Source organism: Sorex araneus, chromosome 4 (genome assembly GCF_027595985.1).
Source record: "Sorex araneus isolate mSorAra2 chromosome 4, mSorAra2.pri, whole genome shotgun sequence".
Lineage (NCBI taxonomy): Eukaryota > Metazoa > Chordata > Mammalia > Eulipotyphla > Soricidae > Sorex > Sorex araneus.
The window spans coordinates 128,466,114-128,488,745 of NC_073305.1; the positions used below are offsets into that span (position 1 = coordinate 128,466,114).

The 22,632-nt window shown below is 34.9% G+C and overlaps 1 protein-coding gene across 1 annotated transcript in view; it reads left to right on the forward strand.

Annotated features, from left to right (window-relative positions):
* GRIK2 (glutamate ionotropic receptor kainate type subunit 2) overlaps positions 1-22,632 on the forward strand; it is a 633,736-nt gene that overhangs the window by 413,744 nt on the left and 197,360 nt on the right. The window contains exon 11 of the mRNA XM_004605692.2: positions 7,801-8,007. Within this exon, the coding sequence (XP_004605749.1) occupies positions 7,801-8,007 (207 nt within the window). The remainder of the gene's footprint in view (positions 1-7,800; positions 8,008-22,632) is intronic.

Here is a 22,632-nt window from a genome sequence, read left to right on the forward strand (position 1 = left end):
CCTTGGTATAAAATAGATAAATTTAAAAGTACGCCTTCACACCTTGATGAGCGTATGTGCTTCATTTACTAAATAAGTTCTAGTGCCATCACACTAGCAAATGAATCCACCTACTCATTCCTCCATCCTTCTTCGCTTCCCCGTCATATAATCACGATATCCAGAAACTGATATTTTCCTCATATTTTACCTTATCTTTCCTTTTGTGATTTCCACATATGAATGAAACCATCTGGAAATTGTCCTTTGTCTTCTGACTACTTCATTGGACTAAACTTCCACTTAGACTAAGGCAAAACCTAAAGTTTCAGCCACTTTCTCACTAACTACAGTATTTCACATCCCTTCATAGTAATAGCATTTCAGTGAACATATATACCATGTTTCTTTATCCAGTCACCAATTGTGGTTGGTCATTTAGGTTTTTTCAGACTTTGCTGGTGGGAATATATGCTACTATAAACACAAAGATGTTTATACTTGTTTATATTATTCAGGTAAATATACAGTATTTTGTATTGTTGAATTACAACATTTGCATGTTTAGTTTTTGTAGATTCTCCATATAATTTTCCTTAGTGACTGCACCAATTTTCAACCCCAATACACTGAATGAAAGATATTTTTTTACATCTCTATCAACACTTTTGATTATCATCTTTTGACAATGTCATCTCTCACAAGTAATAGATATAGATGTCTCATTGGGGTTTCAATTTCCAGCTTTCTAATAACTTATGTAATAGCAATATTATGTCTATTACATGGTTCATCAGAATTTCAGAGTGCATTACATATTTCCACTAGCAATGTGATGTAGCACATTCTAAACTTTTGTGGTAAATAGGTTTTAGAAAATAGTAATTCCTGCATCTTTGATCATAGCTATTAGTTCCTTTGCTTCTGTCACTTTGCTGCCAAGGTATTCATATGAGGTTCTTAGTCTACCTCTTATGCCCATTAGTCCACTGATTCCTGATTGTAATTTTCTCATATTTGCCATTATCATTTTTCTTTCATTATTGGATGCCTATACTATCATTTCTTTCAGCTCATTAAGCAGCCTCACCAGTGTAGCTCTGAAGTTTTCATCTGACAGGTTAAAGAGCTGGTGGATAGTATAGAAACTTTCTGGATTATTATCATCAGCCATTAGTTGTGGTGGGCTTCTCCATTTTTTAACTGAGTCTCCTGTGCAGCGTGGTCTATGGTTTCAAATCTGATTTTGTTAAGGCTTAGGAAACAATCTAAGACTTCCATTCACCAGTTCAACCCAGAGCCTTTGCTCTCATCTTTATCTTGCATATGAATGCTTCTACATTTAGTTTCCACAATGTGAACCTGCATAGGCTTCCTGTATATAAAAGTCCCCAGTGATTGGCCCTGGTCTTGTTGCTTTAGTTGTTGAGTTTGAACATCTCCCCCACCTCCAAATCCTCAGTAGGAAGCCTCCTTTTATTTTCTGTGACTCAACCTGTTCAATAATTGATGGAGTTTGGGAGGGAACTGCTTAGAATTAGCAGCATTAGGCCAAGTTACCCTAAAGCGCTGATAGGAAAAACCATTGCTCATTAGCCATAAATGTAAGTTTATTCATTCTTGTCAGTCTGGGAGTCTGCTGGGCTCTCAATAGATATTGCCCAGACTTTGAAAACATCTCTGTAGCCTTTATTCAAAAGAATGAGGGCCATAGAGGTAACACAGTGTGACAAGTCTCACAATGGAGATGTTACTGATGCCCGCTCGAGCAAATCGATGAGCAACGGGATCACAATGACAGTGACAATGACAGGACACTTGCCATACATGCATCCAACTTGGGTTTGATCCCCAGGCAATATAACGTTCGCTGAGTCCATCAGGAGTAATTACTGAGTACAGAGCCAGGAGTAAAATTGAGCACCACTGGGTATGGTCCCCAGACCAAAAAATACAGCAGAGAGAGAGAGAGAGAGAGAGAGAGACAGACAGACAGACAGACAGACAGACAGAGACAGAGACAGAGAGATAGAGTGACTTGGGGGGATGGAGAGATCCAAAAGCTGTGGTGAGTTTTCAGAGCAGAGTTTTCACAGAGCATACAGTTCAATAATACTGATTCTTGATTAAGAGACCACAGTGCTTCTGTTTGGCTACTTTGCTCCTGCCCCAGCCCTCTAGCCACACTGTTTGGTTAGCTTACTTAAAACCCTTCATGTGAAAAGAACATGACAATTCATGCTCTCCTCTGCTGGACCAATCAAATGATGGAATCCTTCTGCCATTTCTGTTTACCTCCATTTCTTTACCTTTGCAGTGTATTCTTCTCTGCCATCTTGACCCACTCTACTCTTTGTTTTTATAATGATATATTTATTTTTTCTATCATCTCAATTTACTCTCTGGTGTTCTTCATTTTAGCCCAAATGAGTTCCTCTAACTCATATGGCAGGGTTTTTTTTTTATGGGTCCTTTGTTAGTTTATTTTTAATTAGAGAGTCATCGTGAGGGTACAGTTACAGATCCATACATCTTTGTGCTCATGTTTCCCCCATACAAAGTTTGATAACCCATCCCTTCACCAGTGCCCATTCTCCACCACCAGTAAACCCAACATCCCTCCCCCCCCTCCCCAGTCCCGTCTCCCCCCACCCCACCCTGCCACTATGGCAGGGAATTCCTTTTTTTTCTCTCTGATTAGGTGTTGTGGTTTGCAATAAAGGTGTTGAGTGGCCATTGTGTTCAGCCTCTAGTCTGTATTCAGCCCACATCACCCTTCCCCCACATGACCTCCAACCACATTTTACTTGGTGGTCCCTTCCCTGAGTTACCCAGAATGAGAGACCAGCCTCCAAGCCATGGAAACAATCTCCTGGTACTTATTTCTACTATTCTTGGGTGTTAGTCTTATAGTCTATTATTCTATATTCCACAGATGAGTGCAATCTTTCTATGTCTGTCTCTCTCTTTCTGACTCATTTCATTTAGCATGATACTTTCCATGTTGATCCACTTATATGCAAACGTCATGACCTCATTTTTTCTAACAGCTGCATAGTATTCCATTGTATAGATGTACCAGAGTTTCTTCAACCAGTCATCTGTTCTAGGGCACTCGGGTTTTTTCCAGATTCTGGCTATTGTAAACAGTGCTGCGGTGAACATATAAGTGCATATGTCACTTCGACTATACTTTTTGGCTTTTCTGGGATATATTCCCAGCAGTGGTATTGCTGGGTCAAATGGGAGCTCAACCTCTAGTTTTTTGAGAATCGTCCATACTGTTTTCCAAAAGGGCTGAACTAGCCGGCATTCCCACCAGCAGTGTAGAAGGGTCCCTTTCTCCCCACATCCTCTCCAACAGCGGTTGCTTTTGTTCTTTTGGATGTGTGCTAGTCTCTGTGGTGTGAGGTGGTATCTCATGGTTGTTTTGATCTGCATCTCTCTGACGATTAGTGATGTAGAGCACTTTTTCATGTGCCTTTTGGCCATTCGTATCTCTTCCTTGGTAAGGTTTCTGTTCATTTCTTCGCCCCATTTTTTGATGGGGTTGGATATTTTCTTCTTGTAGAGTTCAGCCAGTGCTTTATATACCATTGATATTAACCCCTTATCTGATGGGTATTGTGTAAATATCCTTTCCCATTCTGTAGATAGTCTTTGTATTCTGGTCACTGTATCTTTTGCGGTGCAGAAGCTTTTTAGTTTAATGTAGTCCCATTTGTTGATTTCTATTTTTACTAGATTGTTTAGTTCCGTGTCATCTTTGAAGATACCTTTATCTTCAGTATCGTAGAGGGTTTTGCCGACCTTGTCTTCAATGTACCTTAAGGTTTGTGGTCTGATGTTGAGGTCTTTAATCCATTTTGATCTGACTTTTGTGCAACTCATATGGCAGGTTTAAAGAAATTTTTTTAATTAACTTTTGTTTAGGTATCTTTAATGTTTGAAGGCTAATTTTGCTATATATAAAATTCTTGGTTGATGATATTTTCTTTTAACATTTTTAAAATTCATTGCTTTCTGTTCTACATGTTTTCAGGTGGGAATTGACAATTTATTGTATACACACAAGAACTTACTTTTCTCTTGCTTCTTTCAAGATATTTTTCTATCTTTGACTTTTAGTTATCTGATTGTATGTGTTGGAACAGATTGCTTTCAATTAATTTTATTTGGAGTTCATTGAATATTTACATATTTAAAATAAAACAGATTCTATCCCCTACTCAGAATTTTTCAATATTTTTGGTCTTTTTTATTTAGTGCTTTGATTTGAGCATATTTATAGTTTCTATTCATTGCATATCATCAATTATGTTAACTTGGTAGTTTACCTGTTTTTTAGTGATTTTGCTGAGATGTTTTACAAAGTAGTGGAGCATAATAGCAGCATAAAAGAACTTCTCCCTATATTTATAATGTTTCCATATATCACAGGCCCTCATTATGCTTAAGCTAGGTAGTTTTTTATCCTAATTATCTTTACAATCTGATTTCAAAGGACCGAAAGTCACAACAAAATTTAAGTTTTAATTTCTATCTTTATAATCTTAAAGAAAAATTAAAAGCCACTAGCCATATCTTCTAAATGACTTGATACTGTTATATTTAACAACTGAATTTCAGTTCTTTAACTTAAACTAATTTTAAAAGATTTTTGTCATAAATATAAATTCAGAACTAGACTTGGGTTTACTGAACAGCATTTTTTATTATAGCAAATGCGTTATTTGAGGGTCATAGCATCATAGGTACTGAGATTACCTAAAAAGCTATAAAATACAGAATAATCAAATTTATTTTAAAAGTCCTCTGAAATATCCTTTGTCATAGTAACTAAGGTAAACAATTAGCTACATATATAATATAAAATGACTTAAAATAAGTAAGAATCTCAAACTCATCACTGAATAATAGGCCGATTTTTTTTTGTTGTTTATTGTTACTTTTCCTTGTTTTGTACCTGTTACATAAAAGAGTTATGGTATATAATAGGTGTTTAGCTATTTAAATACATGCTAAACTTTATTTTTGTAATTATATTCTTATAGAATATGTTTTATGTATATCATATAGTGATTTTCATTCTTGTATTTCTAACTTGTACTATCATAATGTATAAGGCATTGATAGCTAGAGAGTTAACAAAAGAAAAAAATTAATTTTAGAAAAAGGAAGAGGAATATATGTTATACAGTTAAGACTTTATTATATTTAAAATAATATTCTGTTCCTTTCAACCTTGTAATACATTTCACTTTATTCAGAACTCAGTTTGGGTTTTATTTTATGCCAGTTCCCAGTCTAATTCAGATAAAAATACATAAGTTGTTTAGTTTCTTAAAACTGGGATTTATAATGGAAATGCTGACAAGTTCTTATTACAGATGCCAGTGGAATGAAGTGCCTTTATCTGTAGTAAATGCTGATGTGGAGATTTAAGACTATATGAGGAATCTATAAAGTTGCCCAAGAGAGTTTTATCATATTATTCATTGAACTCAGTATGTGGTGCAGTAATTTCTTATGCTCCCATTTTTCTTTTCTTTTTTTCCACACTAGGTTATTATTTATCTTTGTGCTATGTGAAACAGAGAATGGAAGTTTAAAAGAGAGGCATATCTTGATGTAAAACTATCTTGTGACACAGTGAAGTTGGATATCAGAATCACAGTTGAAAAACTGTCTTATTACTCAGCAGTAAATATGCGAAAAATAATGTATAATTTTATTACAATCAATCAATATTAGAAAATGCCACATTTTTCAAATGTTACCAAAACCTACTTCATATATATATATGAATATATATATTCATATATATATACTTTTTAACCTCACAGGGATCAATAAATTGTTTGCTAATAATAGTTTTATTGTTAGCTTATAAGAAAATCAAAATAAGAGGTAGAATGGTTACTAGGAAAACCTAAATTAATGGAATTACATAAGTAGCAATTTTTGAGATTTTTCTTCCTTTGCTTTTTTTGTTCTTTGTGCATGTAAATTACTCACAATCTCCTATGCTGTTAAATAATCCTTAGCTATTACATACTGATATCTTAAGGTGGTGTCACCCAAAATTTTAAATGTATCATTATCATGGGGATTTTCATAGTGGAGTCTATCTAGTATGGGAAACTACTTACCTTCTACTCAAACATATATATATAAGTCGGGGAGAGAGTTGCTCCTGGCAGAAATTGTCTTGGCATGTGCTGGTGGCATTTAATTATGCTTCGGGCCACCAGATTTAAGGTGGCTTCAGGAGACCATGCAGTACAACAGATCACAGTGGAGAATTCAGATACGCTGGGAATTTACTTTCTCTTTTGAGTTATCTTTACCAGTCATTTTTATTGGCGCTGAAATAAATATTAATGAACTTAATTTCCAATCTATGCTCATGTATTTATATCCTAGCCTGGGTAAAAACACACATGTACCAACTGAAATTAAATAGATAATATTTAGATTAGAATAAACATGAAAATAAATGAAGATAAGAAAAGGGATAAAAGGGATACATAATTTATGCATAAGAGATCTTACCTTTTTTAAGAGGAGAATTTGACCAGAGCCTTAAATAAAATGTTTGTCTGAATGGATTCGAAAACCATTTTCTAGTCAGATAGAAATGCACAAATTGCAAAGAACAAGACTCAGGGGCAAGGTTTGCAAGTTTGAGAAGGAAAGAACATAGATCTGGAATATAATGAGAGGAGTGAGAAGCTAAGTCAGGAATGAAAGTGGGCAGAACTTTGAAGTTTTATGTGTACAGTTTTCTTTTCACTCTGATTTTTTTTTAAGTCACAAATTTTGAAATTTAATACTACTAACAAACAAACGTACTTACCTCTCAACCCCACATCTGACTCTTAGTAAGCAAGCCATAGGGCCTCAAAGTGAAAGTCCATCAAGAACTTCCCAAAGCATAGCCTGTTAGCAAGGGACCACACTCTGTGCTGTGCTCCCTTGCTATCCCACAGCCAACCAGGTCATTTCCTGCCAGCCCCTTAGAGCACACTGTTATCAGCTGGGATTGAGGCATACAGTATTGTCTTAAACTCATACTAGTATGGAATTTTCAGATAGCCAACATGGAGGTCTGTGTGACTGAGGTAGTAAAGTGGTGGCAGAATAGTAATATCCACTGCTTTTTTCACTTTATTCACTAGAATCCACTAGAAGAAGCTACTAGTTTAGAAGTTCTACCTAATCTATTAGATAATTGTACTTATTATATGCTACAATTCACTGGGTTATTGAAGTCATGGTAAAATAAGCCCTGTGTATTATATAACATCTGTGACATATTTATTATATACAATAGTTCTATACATAATGATGTAATATGTAACATTATTGTATGGTTATGGTGGTATTATTATTATTATTATTATTATTATTATTATTATTATTATTATTATTTTGTCTTTTTGGGTAACACCCGGAGATGCACAGGGGTTACTCCTGGCTAATGTACTTAGGAATTACTCCTGGTGGTGCTCGGGGGACCATATGGAATGCTGGGAATCAAACCATGTGCAAGGCATACACCCTACCCGTTCGCTGTGCTATTGCTCCAGCCCCATGGTGGTATTATAATAACTAAATATTTTCTTGTTAATCACAAGCATTCCTGGAGTAACTCAACTTCTTTCAAACTGTACTAAAACTATTTCAAAAATTTAATGTGATCATCAAACTTAACTAATATGAAATTTTCTATCATCTAAGGAAAGCTATAATCTTAATAACAAATTCAGAATTAACTGATTATCTCCTTCATTTGTGTTCCAATTTTTGGGCTTTCAGGAAGAACCATATGTCTTGTTTAAGAAGTCTGACAAACCTCTCTATGGGAACGATCGATTTGAAGGCTACTGCATTGACCTCCTTAGAGAGTTATCTACAATACTTGGCTTTACGTATGAAATTAGACTTGTGGAAGATGGGAAATATGGAGCTCAGGATGATGCCAATGGACAATGGAATGGAATGGTCCGTGAATTAATAGATCATGTAAGTCCCCTTTTTCGTCATCCATTAGTTTTGGTAGATTGATTAAAAAAATTTCCTCTTTTCATGGGGATGATAAAGAAAAAAAGTAATAGTGTACTTACGTCAAGCTCATATTCTCTTCACTAGTTATATTAAAGCATATGCTATACTTTATATTTTTGTTATGTAAAAAGAAACTAAAAGGCCTAAATATTCTACTAAAGTAGTCTTAAAATGCTACTACAGGCTTATTATTTTTAAAAAAGAAAACTTAATTTCTAAATTGGAATGATTTCTGAATTATGTTCCTTTTCATTTTTATAATGCTGACTTCCTAATTATTCAAGAAAATCAATAATGCAAACTCCAAATTTTATACCAAACTTTTCCTGCAATAAGGAGGGCATTTATCTCTATTGTAAAGAAAACAAATGTTTTTTAAAAAGTATATGAGAATCAATAAAACAAAATAAGAATATTAAACATTTAGAAGGAGGAGAGATGTTTCATTTTTTATTGAATAACCTATATGAATAATCTTTCCTTGGCCAGAGAAATATTATTTAATAATTTGTCAATTGGTAGTATTACTTAATTTATCTTTCAAATAAGCTCCTGGGTTTAAATGTCATAATATTATATTTGACTGTATTCTGTAGCATTAAATTTATTTTTTATCTCTTATAATATTAAAATATATAATGGTTATAAGAAATCTATAGCATAATGAAATTAATTTTCATTTAGAAACATTCTGGGCAACACCCTAAATAAAAATTCTTACCATTTGCTATAGAAAGTAAAGGAAATTTTTGAATTTTGGAAATTCTTCATTGGTATTAATTTCAAGTTTAGTATTAAGAATAAGGACTGGCTGGAGTGATAGTACAGTAGTTAGTGTTCTTGGGTTGCATGTAGCTGATCCAGATTTGGTCCCGGTTTTCCTGTATGGTCCCCCAAGCACCTCCAGGAATAATTCCCAAGTGCAGAACCAGGAGTAACTCCTGAGCATCACCCAGTGTGACAACAAAACCAAACCAAACAAAAATAATAACAAAAAAGTAAGGAAATGAAACATTATCTAGATTTATCTATTTATTATCTACATAGAAAGAATTTCTATGTTCTAATTCAAAGACTAGCAAAAATGAGCTATTATTATTTGTTTTGTTTTATTATTTGTGTTGTTTCCCTAGTATTGTGTGGGAGGAGGCGCACTCCTAGGTAATAAGTCTGGTAGTACAGGCTTAAAGGTTTAAGAATAATTTTTAAGTTTAATTTTCATTGCCTCCTCAAGATTTTTTTTAGTTATTTGGAAATACTTGGTAGAATTTTAAAGTTTTGATCTCATCAATAATGTCTCACTAATTCTATTGAAATGGAACATTTACCATGTATAATTGTCAAGTCCATTAGAATTAATGTTCTGTCAACATTGGGCCTCATATATACGATGGGCCCCAATAGCTATGCCATAGAGTTAATCTAGGCTATATTATCTGGGTTTATGTACTTTCATTCTTACTCATTTGCCCAACAATGGTATTGCTTGACTCATTTCTCAGAATCCGTCCCTGTCATTACAAGATACATTTTTATACAGAAACACATATATTATATGTAAAGTAAGTACATGTAAAGTATATAATTGCATATATATAATAAAACATAATAGCTTTTGTTTGTTTGTTTGGCTGCTATATCATCTGCAGGGAATACTCCTGACTTGGTGCTTGGAAGCTACTCCTCACAGTGTTAATGGACTATACAACACTTGTCATTAGACTTTGTCATTAAACCTTTTTGTGGAACTCCAGCACCAAAAGGATGAACTCTAGTCCTTTGTGCTATCCCTTAGTCACAAAACCTTTGATGCTATTTTATTTTCTATTAATGTAGCTGCATTCGAGGCCACGCAACCTCTTCTTTTCTAGTTCTCCCTTTTGGAGAACCCTGCAAGCTACCGAGAGTATCCTGCCCACACAGCTGAGCCTGGAAAGCTCCCCTGATGTATTCGATATGCCAAAAACAGCAACAATGATGTGTCTCTTCCCCTGACCCTGAAAGAGCCTCCAATGTGGCACCGTTGGGAAGGACAAATAAATGGAGGCTGCTAAAATCTCAGGGCTAGAACGAATGGAGATGTTACTGGTCCCTGCTCAAGCAAATCGATGAACAATGGGATGACAATGATGCAGAATGTAGCTACAACTGTCAGAAGTTTAACCCAAGCTATTTTAAAAAGCAATATATTATTTATTGGTTTGCATCTTTGTTAAGGCCAGAGAAGGTGTGGTTAAATTTAGAGGATCAGAATTCAATCTCTCTGGTTTTTTGCCTCAGTTTAGCTTTTGCATCTCTGTATTTATGTTACTTTTAGCTCTAATTTTGTGGTAGAAACTTGCCACCAGCAGTTCTAGTAGACCATCCAGGTAGAAACACAGATGTTTTTGGTTTTGGTTTCCACACAGATCAGTCATTATCAAGCCTTTGAATAATTAGCTTTAGTATGGCTTTTATTTCTGTCAGAACACAAAAATTATACTTTTAGTTTAAATTTTTTACAAGAGTATGATGTTAATGTTTTAGGTGTACAACGCTATGCAACACACCCAGCACCAAAATATGAGTATTTTATCACCACTGTTTATAGTACTGTTTTCTTATTGTTTGCTCCCTCCTTCCCTTATTAATTTCAATTTTGTTGTGAAAGTGTAAGAATTTACCATCAGAGGATATAATTTATTCCATTGCTGTGATTCCTTATGCTGCATGTATGAGTCAGATCATTTTGTCTTTTTCCCCTCCTGATTCATTTTTCTTCACCTGTCACCTTCTGGTTCCATCCATGTTACAGTAAAATATAAGATTTCATCTTTTCTTATAGCTGAATATTATTCTATTATGTCATATATACACACATCTTGGGTATTTAAACAGTGTTATAATGAGCATAGATATTCATATCTTTTCAAATAGGTGTTTGGGGCCACAGAAATTTCAGATCACCTATGCTTTCACATATATACTTTTCATATATGTTTTTAGTCTGTGGTTTTTCATTTGTTTGGGGGCAGCATCTGACAGTGCATAGGACTTTTCCCTGGCTCTGAGCTCAGAGATAACTTCTGGTGGTCTTGGGCACGATACTGGGTGTCAGGGACACAACCTGGGTCAGCCATGTGTAAGGCAAGTTCCTTATCTACTGTACTATTTTCCTAACTAATTTATTTTAATTACGCTTTTGGTGATTTAAAATTGATTAAAATTTTAACTTTATATGATTTGTTCTATTCTCATTTCTTATTTGCATATTTCATCTATAATTTATAACACTGTAGCACTGCCGTCCCATTCATCAATTTGCTCCACAGGCCACCAGTAACGTCTCCATTGTGAGACTTGTTGTTATGTTTTGGGCAGATTGAATATGCCACGAGTAGCTTGTCAGGCTCCGCCAGGCGGGATTCTCTCTCTTCGAGAGGGATGGAGGAATTGAACCTGGGTTGGCCGCGTGCAAGGCAAACGCTTCAATTTATAGAGTATAAAAATTAAGGTTAGACATTTTTCAGAGCTATGGCATAAAAGGTGTTGGCATTACAAATAAGGATATCATCATTGTATCATTTTCCCTCCCTTCTTTCTTTTATTTAGGTGTTGTGGTTAACAAAGCTTGCAATATCAGATTTTGGGCATTTAATGTTCCACATTAAAACCCACCACTAGTGTCAGCATCCCTTTACCAGAGACTCAGGTGTCCCCTCTTTTGTCCATCAGTCTTGTTTAATTCACTTATTTATTTTTTTTTAATGTACTTTTTGGGCCAGAGCGATAGTACAGCGGGTAGGGCATCTACCTTGCATGTGGCTGAACTGAGTTTGATCCCTCATGTCCCGTATGTCCTCTGAGCACAACCAGGAGTAATTCCTGTGTGCAGAGCCCGAAGTAACCCCTGACCATTGCCAGGTGTGACCCAAAAACCAAAAAAAAAAAAAAAACTTTTTAAAGTTTGCGTTGCCTACTTACAATGTTGTATCTTAAAGATTTGATGTACATAGTTGACTCGTTTCTAAAATACCAAATGAATGTTTCTTATTTTGGTATGAAATATTTTTTTAAATAGTATTGAACTGATGTCACTGATGAGGCCTTTAAGTTATTTGATCATTTTATTCTTCTTGGCCCTCTACCTGTCAGCTCACTTTCAATTTTTCTATTACTTGAGTACTAACCCATTCTAGCTAACCATTTATTCATGCTTTTCCTGAGAGTTCATATTGTTAGCCAAGCCCTGTTTTTAAATATTTAGTATGAGTCATTAAACCAGAATGCTGATTATAGTTAATGTATTTTTGTGCAACCTCAACCTAGTTTACATATTTATGAGCATGCTTATTTAAATGCAAAGTAGCAACTCTTACTGATAAGCAGACTAACACCCTGAATTTCTCCCTTTCTTTACTTTTCTCAGATAAGATTATCCTCACTAATGACTTGATTATCTTGAAATGAAGATCATTCCCTTCTAATCCATATTTATTGTTCAGCTAAAGTCTTGTTTTAGAAAGAGAAATTAATCCTGCCTTCCTCTAAAAAAAATTTTTCTGTTATGTCTATCATCTTAAGGACACAGTGTCAATAATATATATTCATAAGTCCTTGCCCATTTGATTATTGCTTATTGCTTGTGAAAGTAATATTTGACTGTTTCATCTAAGTTCAGAGCTTCTCTATTCTCTATTCTCGTTTCTGAGTTGTAAGGCGATTTTGTATTTTTAACCCAGACAGAGAAGAGAGAACAAGTCAGGATATTTATTTCATCTTTACTCCATGAGACATTACATTGAGTAACGTCTGAGTCTCTATACTGTCAATTTTTTTTTAATAATTGATATCTATGCTACAAACACCTAGCTCCCACTCTGTGTTCTTATTTACAACCTTTGTGGCTTTATTTTGACTTTTAATAAGTGCAAATTAAGTGCTACTAGCTTTGGGTTCCTTTGCATCTTCCTAAGATTCCTAAGGCATGGTTCTCAAAGTGAGTTCCCCAGGACAGGTAGACATAGTACAACTTTTGAACTTGAGAGAACTTCAAAATTTCAGATCCTAACAGAGGTTTTGAAAGTCTGAAATAGAAACCAGAAACCCCTATATAGAAAACCCTGCTGATTGGGCCAGAGCACTAGCATAGTAGGCAGGGCATGCAGCCAAAGTGAGCTCAATCGCCAGTTTCCCATATTGTCCCAAGAGCTCCCCAGGAGTAATCCCTAACAACAAAGTCAGGAAGGAGTTAGCCCTGAGCACAGCTGTGTGTGGTCCAAATTTTTTTATAAAGGGGAAAATAGAAAGAAATAAAAGACCTGCTAGTAATTCTGATATTATCTATTTGAGAATTAATTAATTGTATCTTAGAATTCACCTGGACATGTATAGACAATCCCTTTATAAAGAAAACCTAGTCAGTTTTTATTATTTGTATATTTTTGCAGTGCCAAGGATACAACTAATATTTTGAAGCATGTGCTTCCCCACTGAGTTCTATCCCAGGCCCCTGCGTAACTGTCTTTCGAGTGTACCATCTGTTTTCTAATTGAGATTCAAAGTGGAACATCTCTCTTAATTACATCTATTCTTCTCTTGTTCAACCAGAATCATGTTGACTTTTTTTCAACTTGCCCTTTTCTTCTATTCTAGTTCTTGCTCTAGAGTACTTAATTCAACTTCCACCAAATTCATTTCCACTGAATTCTCTAGTTAGCTTCAAAAACACTTCCTCAGTAAGATTTTTCCCCACTGTACTACAGGAAACCACTTTACATAAATTTCCACAAGATCCTTCTTTTCTTCTTAACACCTATTACACGTATTGCACTAAATGATTAGTTCAATATACATTCCTCTAACTTGCATGCAAAATATATGGTAGTTATGATTCAGAGCTTTTTCAGTTGTGTGAGAAGCATGGCTTAAAAGTAGCTATACATTAGATTTATCGTAAAGTCCCATATTGTTAGGGTCCATGCGCCGAGGAACGAGACAGAGTCAAAAATGCAAGCAAAGAAGTTCTTTATTTGTGCCAAGCACATGTACTGGTCAACCAGGGTTCCTTCACAGAGGGCAACCCCATCTCCCTGCAGGCGTCCTCTTTTATCTTACTTGAGTTTGGACCTTCCTGTCTTGGATGGCTCCCTCCCAGGATCCAAGGGTTGTTATTGATTGGCTTATCCCTTCTTTGCTGCCCTCACCTGCTACCTCATATTACCCAATTTGACTTTCTTTCCTCTTTTTAGACTATAGCCTGCCGCTTTTCTTTTTATGTTTTTGCACCTTTACTTATTCTTCTGCTTTCCTAGAACTTATGCCAGTGATTGTGTTAGCTATGTTAAAGGTAAACCCAGATATTCTGTCCAATATGCCTGCTAAGCATTAAATCATTAAAATGTGTTAGTTCTTGCAGTCTTTCAATATTATTATAATATGATTATAAATGTTTAATAATGATTTTTAATTTGGTATGATTGAAGTCAGTGTCTTAAAGTATGCCAACAGTATGTGATACCACTTTCACTGTTTAATAATCTTTTGACTTTACTTTCCTCTTAATAGGTTTTACTTGCTAATAGTTTCCTTCCATTTGCTGACAACAATAACCCATGTTAGTTTTTTATCAATGGTTCTTGCTTTCAGGAACTTTTCCCCAAGACATTTGTTCTTGTAGAAATATTTACTTTTTACTTGGCATTACATAAGGTGCCGGGGGAAAAAAAAGCTGATTCTTTCATTGTTGACTAGAAATGACAGAAACTATTCTCTAAACATTGTGTAATATAGTCTCTCACAGCAAAGGGTTATTAATATTTTTTAGAGCCCCATGATTTACAAAGTTACTTATAGTTGAGTTTTAGACATGCAATGTTCCAGCATTGATCCCACCACCAGCGTCAAATTCCCTCCACCAGTGTTCCCAGGTTCCTTTCCTTGGTCCCTCACCCACATCCTAATATCTTGACACATACCTTCCTAAGTTCAGTTTTTAAAGTTCGGGTCTCATAACTTTAGTGTTGTTGATTATGTGATTTGGATATTTAGCTCTAAATTCCTTAATCCCACCACAGTATACCTGAATTTCCTCCTCTCTGTTGCTTCTAATCTGTCTCTTCTTCCCCATCCCCAGTAGATTTATTTTCTTTTTCTCCCTACATTCTGGTGCCAAGGGTGATCTGGGTATCCCTCCTTTAAACTATTTCATTCCCTCATCCATTTACTCTAAATACCACATATATGTGATATCTTCCAGCTCCACGATATCTTCCAGTTCCATTCATGTTGCAACAGTCTGAAGGATTTCGTCATTCCTTATAGCTGCCTAGTATTCTATTGTGCACATACCACAACTTCATAAGCCACGTATTGGTCATTGGATATCTAGGTTGATTCCGATCTTAGCTGTTTTACTGAGTGCTACAATGAATAATGAAATGCATATGTTGTAAAAGATTATCGGATATCTAGGTTGATTCCGATCTTAGCTGTTGTACTGAGTGCTACAATGAATAATGAAATGCATATGTTGTAAAAGATTATCCCTCCCTCCAAAAAAATTAATAATGATGATGTTGAGAAAGGCTGGTCTAGGATCACTGAATTTATTGAAAACTTCTAAAAACAGTTAGAGATACTCTTTAGCAAAAATTTCAGCAAAATCCCCGAGGGAAAGATCTTTGGTAGAGATTGTCAGAAGTCTAAAGAGGGCATGTTTAGACCATGTACCTGCCTGAGAATGAATCCCTAAATATAGAAGTTAGGGTGGTACTGGTAAGAACGCCTGGAGCTTGGTCATGCATATGCATCTGGAAGTGTGAGAAAAGTATCAACCTTTTCTGAATAACAGATGTTTCTGTGAACTTATAAATTTTATGTAGACTTGGGGACAGAAGCAACTAACAATAATTTCATACTGACTTTGTGCCAGTGATGTTTTTCATCTTCTCAGTTTAACTAAATTAAGCAGAAGAAATCATCAAACAGCCATAGGCATGACATTGTCGTTATGAGGAAATGTCATTTAAAACAATTTTTTTTCACACACATAAAAATATCCCCACAAAGACAAGAACAAAACAGGATAATTTCTAATAACGAGTAAGCATTAAACCAAAATGTGATGCACACTACAGGCATTTGGCTAAGACAGAAAGAAATGTTAAACATTCATGTTATCAAAATAAATAATACTAATCTAAGTATAGTTAAAAGCACCATTTATCACATTTAATTAAATTTATTTGATAATTAGAGTGACAATCTGAGTGAGCACACTGTTTTTTTTCCAGTTGAAAATAAATTTCTAATATAGTTTGTCACAATAGGCAATTTTAAGGCACCTACCTAGTAAATTTAGGCTCCTACAGTCCTGAAGACAGATTTCTATCTTCCTGGCAAATGCATGTCAAAGAGATACTTCCTGGTCCTTGAGAAATGAATTCCTTGGTTTTAAAGCTAGCAAGAGATTTATATACCTTTCTGAGAAAGAAAAATAGAAAAGACTTACAATGACAAGTTTTCTAAATGAGATTTCTAAGAAGAGCTTCCTTATTGCTACCAAAATATTTAAGTTTAGATTTAATTTGTATTTGTTGTTGATAGTTTCTAGTCTTTGTTATTTTAGCCACAACTGGTTGTCCCACCTTCTCTCATCTCCTTTTGAGAAAATCCTCAAAGTTTAGGGCATGGAATAGCTTCCCAAATTCATTATTGTATGATTAAGGATAATTCTTACTGGTACAATATAAAGATGCAACCTCAGAAATATATTAAGATAAGTGGTTTCCTAAGGTGTATTTAATTCTTTATTGAACAGCAAGATTTCCCCATAAAATAATACCTTATTTTCCTACTTCTTCCACAGCAAGGCTGAACAATATGATGTTCAAATAAGTACTTAGAAAGGCAGATATGGGTTTAAATCTTAATTCTTCTACTTTGTAGCTGCCTACTTAGGTATTTCCCTTAAGCTATTTGCGCCATAGCATTTTCAAAACAAGCCAAATATTGGGCTGTGAATGTAAATCAGTTGGGGGATACCTGCCTGCTTGTATAAGATCCTGAATTAGGCTCTGGCAATGCAAAAATAAATGAATAATGAACCAAGCATAATATTATCATATCATTTAGTAATGATATACATACATTTTCTATGCAGGGCTTGATATATGGCAACTTATCAATGGAGACATAACTAATCAGTTTAGACTTTTGTGTCTTGTTATTTTTTTTCTTAAGTGTTTGAGTACTTCTCTTGAGAACTTAAAAGTAAAACATTTGCACGTTGTTAAGATGAGAACGATGTATGGATTATGATTGCAATTTGTGTATTTTGAATTGAACCATCTCATCAATGAAAGTATCATTTAGTTTAATGTAAAATGTATTACTTGTGAACGTTGGACCTTTGTTGTTTTAAAGAGCTCATGATTTTCTATCTGTTTGTTAAAATGTTAATTTTGTGTTAAAATAAGTTAAACATAAGAAGCAATAACAAGGAATACAATTTTCTGTTAAATTACCAGAAAATGTACAATTTTAAAACATTTCTGGATTTCTTTATGATTATTTTATTGTTTAGTATAACATCAAATTTGAATCATATATGATTGAATGTACTTTGTTTTATGTCATTTCTAGAATCTTAGCTTAGAATTTCTCAAATAAAAATTTGTAGTTGAAAATTTCACAAAAACAAATTATTTGACACATTTTAATAAGTAGTTTAGTTTGCAATAGAGGTATTGAGTGGCCATCATGTTTGGTCTATAGTCTACTTTCAGCTCGCATCTTCCAACCCGAATGGGTCCTCCCTACATCCTCTACTTGGTGTTCCCTTCTCTATCTGAGCTGCCTTTTCCTCTAGCATGTGAGGCCAGTTTCCAAGCTGTGGGGCAGACCTCCTAATCCTTATCTCTACAACTCTTGGGAGGTGAATGTGCACTGGTGGAGGGATGGGTAAACAATCACTGTATGAGTAAAATGCAAACACAAAAGTTCATAAGTTTGTAACTGTACATCACAGTAATTCTCTAATAAAAATTTTTTAAAAAATTGAAAAAAACAAATAGTTTAAAGAATGTTTACAATTTTCTTTTAATAAAACCAAGTATCAAGAACCAAGCATTGATGGGGCTGGAGCTATAGCACAGCGGGTAGGGCGTTTGCTTAACATGGGGCTGATCCAGGTTTGATTCCCAGCATCCCCTATGGTCCCCTGAGCATGGCCAGGAGTAATACCTGAGTACAGAGCCATGAGTAACCCCTGTGCATCACCAGGTGTGACCCAAAAAACAGAAAAATAAAAAAAAAGAACCAAGCATAGAAGTAAGCAGTGACATATTTGAATCAAAATCATCATAACCTTTTACCATAACATTTTATGAAATGAGTTATCATGTTTTTCTTTCTTAACCTATAGAAAAATACAAAAACCCCGTTAATATAAGCATATCAGTGCTATGCATAAATTTTATTTGTAGTTTTGCACTTTGCATTGATCATGGCTAGTTACTCAGACTCAGAGACAACTGTTGTGTGTTATTCATATAGCTAACAGGAGTTACTCATAAGCATGAGAGAAAATATCAAAGGCAATTTAAGTTGGTAGCACATAGTATCATAGAATTAATTCTAGGAGACAATAGCGATTAAATTGCTTCCAAATTCTGGGTGGTATTTGCCTTGGTGATAAAAAAAAAACTAAGGGGGAAGTTGGATAGTATAAAATGATCTACTGGACTGGGATGGAGGAATTTTGACACATGATAACATTGTACCCATAAATGTTGGACTGGGGTAATGACTGAAAGGAATGAAGCAAAAAAATTGTATGTGGAGCTTATAGGTTTAATCCCTGGCAATGCACGGTCCTTAGAGAGCTACCCCAAATACTGTTCAGCCAGAAGTACTCCTCCCAGAAAAGAATAAATATTTACCTTATGGTAAACCAATGTTACTTCAATGAACTAAATTAAAAACAAATGCTCATCTCAGTATCATTATTGGGATTCTACTACATAAAAACCTTCTTAAGAATTTCAGAAGTTGGGGCTGGAGCTATAGCACAGCGGGTAGGGCATTTGCCTTGCACGCGGCCGACCCAGGTTCGATTCCCAGCATCCCATATGGTCCCCTGAGCAACGCCAGGGGTAATTCCTGAGTGCAGAGCCAGGAGTAACCCCTGTGCATGGCCTGGTGTGACCTAAAAAGCAAAAAAAAAAGAAAGAATTTCAGAAGTTGCTACTGTGATGGTGAATGTGATATTAGAATGATGAATGCATAAAATTGTCATTAATATGGTGTGAATCACAGTGCTTCAATTAAAGACTTAAAAATGAGGTAAATAAATAGAAATAATAATACTCCTCTTATCAACCCAGCTTTTTTTTTTTTGCTTTTTTGGGTCACAGCTGGTGATGCACAGGGGTTACTCCTGGCTCATGCACTGAGGAATTACTCCTGGAGGTGCTCAGGGGACCATATGGGATGCTGCGAATCAAACCTGGATCAGCCGAGTGCAAGGCAAATGTCCTACCCACTGTGCTATCGCTCCAGCCAAAACAGCCTTTTTTTTTTAAAAAAAAGACACTTTTTTAGAACTTCTTTTTCTGGTCCTGAATCAAAAGCACTCCTTGTTACTTGAAAATGTTGTCCTTTTATCTGTCACACGAGTAAGTCCTAGCTGTAGGCAAATTTCAGAGTGCCTTTTAAGCAAGTGATCTGCTGGGCTTTTTCTGACTTAGGGTCATAAGCTGATAAATTGTGTGAGGAGTGACTATGTTAATTATGTGCTTCAATTCCCTCTAAACTGTACAAATTTGGGGAATTTAGATTGTGTCTCTATCACTTATCCATATGGCTAGCTATATCTATAGTGTGTAGTCTTGAGAAATGTGTTTTATGGGCAATTATTTCATATACACAATGCAGATAATCACTAAACTCAGAATGTTACTGTGGATTAAATGCTGAGAATGGAGCAGTGCTGTGCCTGTGTTTTATCAGGGGTTGGGCTTGAGCTGGATTTACCTGCTGGTGCTCAGGACTATTTCTGGCTCTGTGCTCAAGAGTGACTCCTATGAGTACTCTGGAGAACATATGTGGTGTGCAGATTCGGAATACTTTAACCCCTATACTATTTCTCTGGCCCTATATATTTTTAAGTTTTAGGGTGTTTGTCTTGCATGAGGCCGACCCGGGTTCAATTCCTCCGCCCCTCTCGGGGAGCCCGGCAAGCTACCGAGAGTATCTCGCCCACTCAGATACTTGCAGAGCCTGGCAAGCTACCCGTGTCTTATTCGATATGCCAAAAACAGTAACAACAAGTCTCACGATGGAGACATTACTGGTGCCCACTCAAGCAAATCGATGAGCAACAGGATGACAGTGAGAGTGACAGTGACAGTGACCAAATGTCCCAGTATAATAGAAGAGACAGAAGATAGGGAAAGGAGAGGAAGACACTTCCATGAGAGAAATACATATTTATATAAATGTAAAGCAATTAAGCAAATTTCACAAAATCTCATGACTTACTGTGTGAAACCTTCTGACATAGATAAATATTTTCATGTACACAGATAGAAGTTTAAGAAAATTTAACTTGTTCTCAAAACTGTTTCCTAACCCTTTGGTTATGTATTGAAACCAAAATGTCAGTCTCATTATGTAACTACATTATTTAATGCTTTATCAAATCTTTGATAAATTAACTTCAGATCATTAATACATTCCACAGATCTTAGTGTGTTGCCTATCAAGTTGTTAACACTCAACAAATTATTATTAATTCTATTATTGTTTTCATTCTTATTCTACTGTTGCTACTGCTATTATTGTTAATGTATGCACAGTAGTACTACGTGTTTTCTCTTCTATAAGTTTAATTTGACTATTAAAACAATATGAACTAGTTTATATGATTACTGGTAACCATAATTACACCTATATTTACAAAACATAATTGACTTGTGATTAATATACTATCAAAGGAAAGGAGCAGTTTTTAAAAAATAATTGCAAATATATAATTTGAGATGTCAAAAAAGTTTACATCTCAGTTCCCTTGTCTTATTAGAGTTATATAGAATAGACCGTGAGGGAATTGTACTTTTTAGGTAATATTTAATTTTTTTCTTTTTTAAAAATGAACATCTTGCTTTTTTTAGAGATACCAAGAATTTTACAAATCCATTGTGCTAAAGACAAATATTTAATATTGTAAATAATTAAAATTAAAATTAATTTTAATTTTAATCTGTACTATTATGAGAGTAAATTGGCCGACTTTTTTTTAGTTTTTAATGATTCCATTTTATAACTACAGAAGTTATTGAAACATCAAAGCAAAAAAAAGACCACTTGATAATTTTCAAAGAAAACGATATAGAAATTCTGTTTCAATTTATAAGACAAGTATGGCAAAGTGGAATCTGCTGGGATCTAATTCACTCGTATTTTGCATTACTTTTAAGAATACCCTTGATGATATGGTTTTCCAGCTGCATGAATGCTTCCCAGCACGCTGCCTTAGCATTGCAATTGGTATTTAACATTATCAAACCTTTTATGATTCATAAATGAGCCTTACAGGACCTTACTATATGTTGCTTTGCCTCTTGATTGCTCCTTTATTATATGCTAGGGAGAAAATCAAATATTTGTTTTTCAGAAGATTTTAAAAGGCTTCAGGTATTATCTTAAATATGAAAAGGCTAAATCAAAACTGTTTCTGCTAAATGGGAATTGTCTTGCACCATAACTTTGAATTTTGATAGCATATTGCCTCAATTTTGCACTCTAGTGGAAGTATTCTAATATTTTTGCTCAAAAGAAAAAAATGGATCACATTATTATTGCTTTTAGCTAAAAATAGCTAAGAAATAAAAATGCAAATATGTACTTTTCCATGACCCCACGGTGACAACTACTAACATGTTTTTTGCCTTCTTACAAATTTATCTCTTTTAATATAAAAGTAATAAAACATTACAGATAATGTTTAAGTTCCTTACCCACCATAAAATTTCTCAATTTAGTAATTTTCTAATGAAGCACAAAAGATAAAATTTTCCTTATTCCTTTCTACATGTTCCCACTTGGTATTATAAACTCATTTTTTTACTCTAATTTTGTATAACTTTCTCAGTAGTGATCTGTGTTTCCTGGCATATGAGTGTAGGACTTTCTCAAAGAGAACTACCGAGAAAAGAATTGTTGGTCATAGGTCAAGTATACTTTGTCTTAATAAATAATTTGAATATTATTCTCCAAATTATTTAATAAAATAATTTAATATGAGTGAAATATATATATACATACATGTATATATATATATATATTTATTTATACATATTTTGCTCTTTGAGTCACACCACCTGGCATTGCACAAGAGTACTCCTGGCTCTGGACTCAGGAATTACTCCTGGCAGTGCTGGCGGACCATATGGGATACTGGGAATCGAACCTGGGTCAGCCGCGTGGAAGGCAAACGCTCTACCCGCTGTGCTATCATTCTAGCCCTGAGTGAAAAATATTTTTTTTATGGGGCTAGAGAGAGCACAGCAAACAGGACACTTGGGTAGCATGGGCAGACCT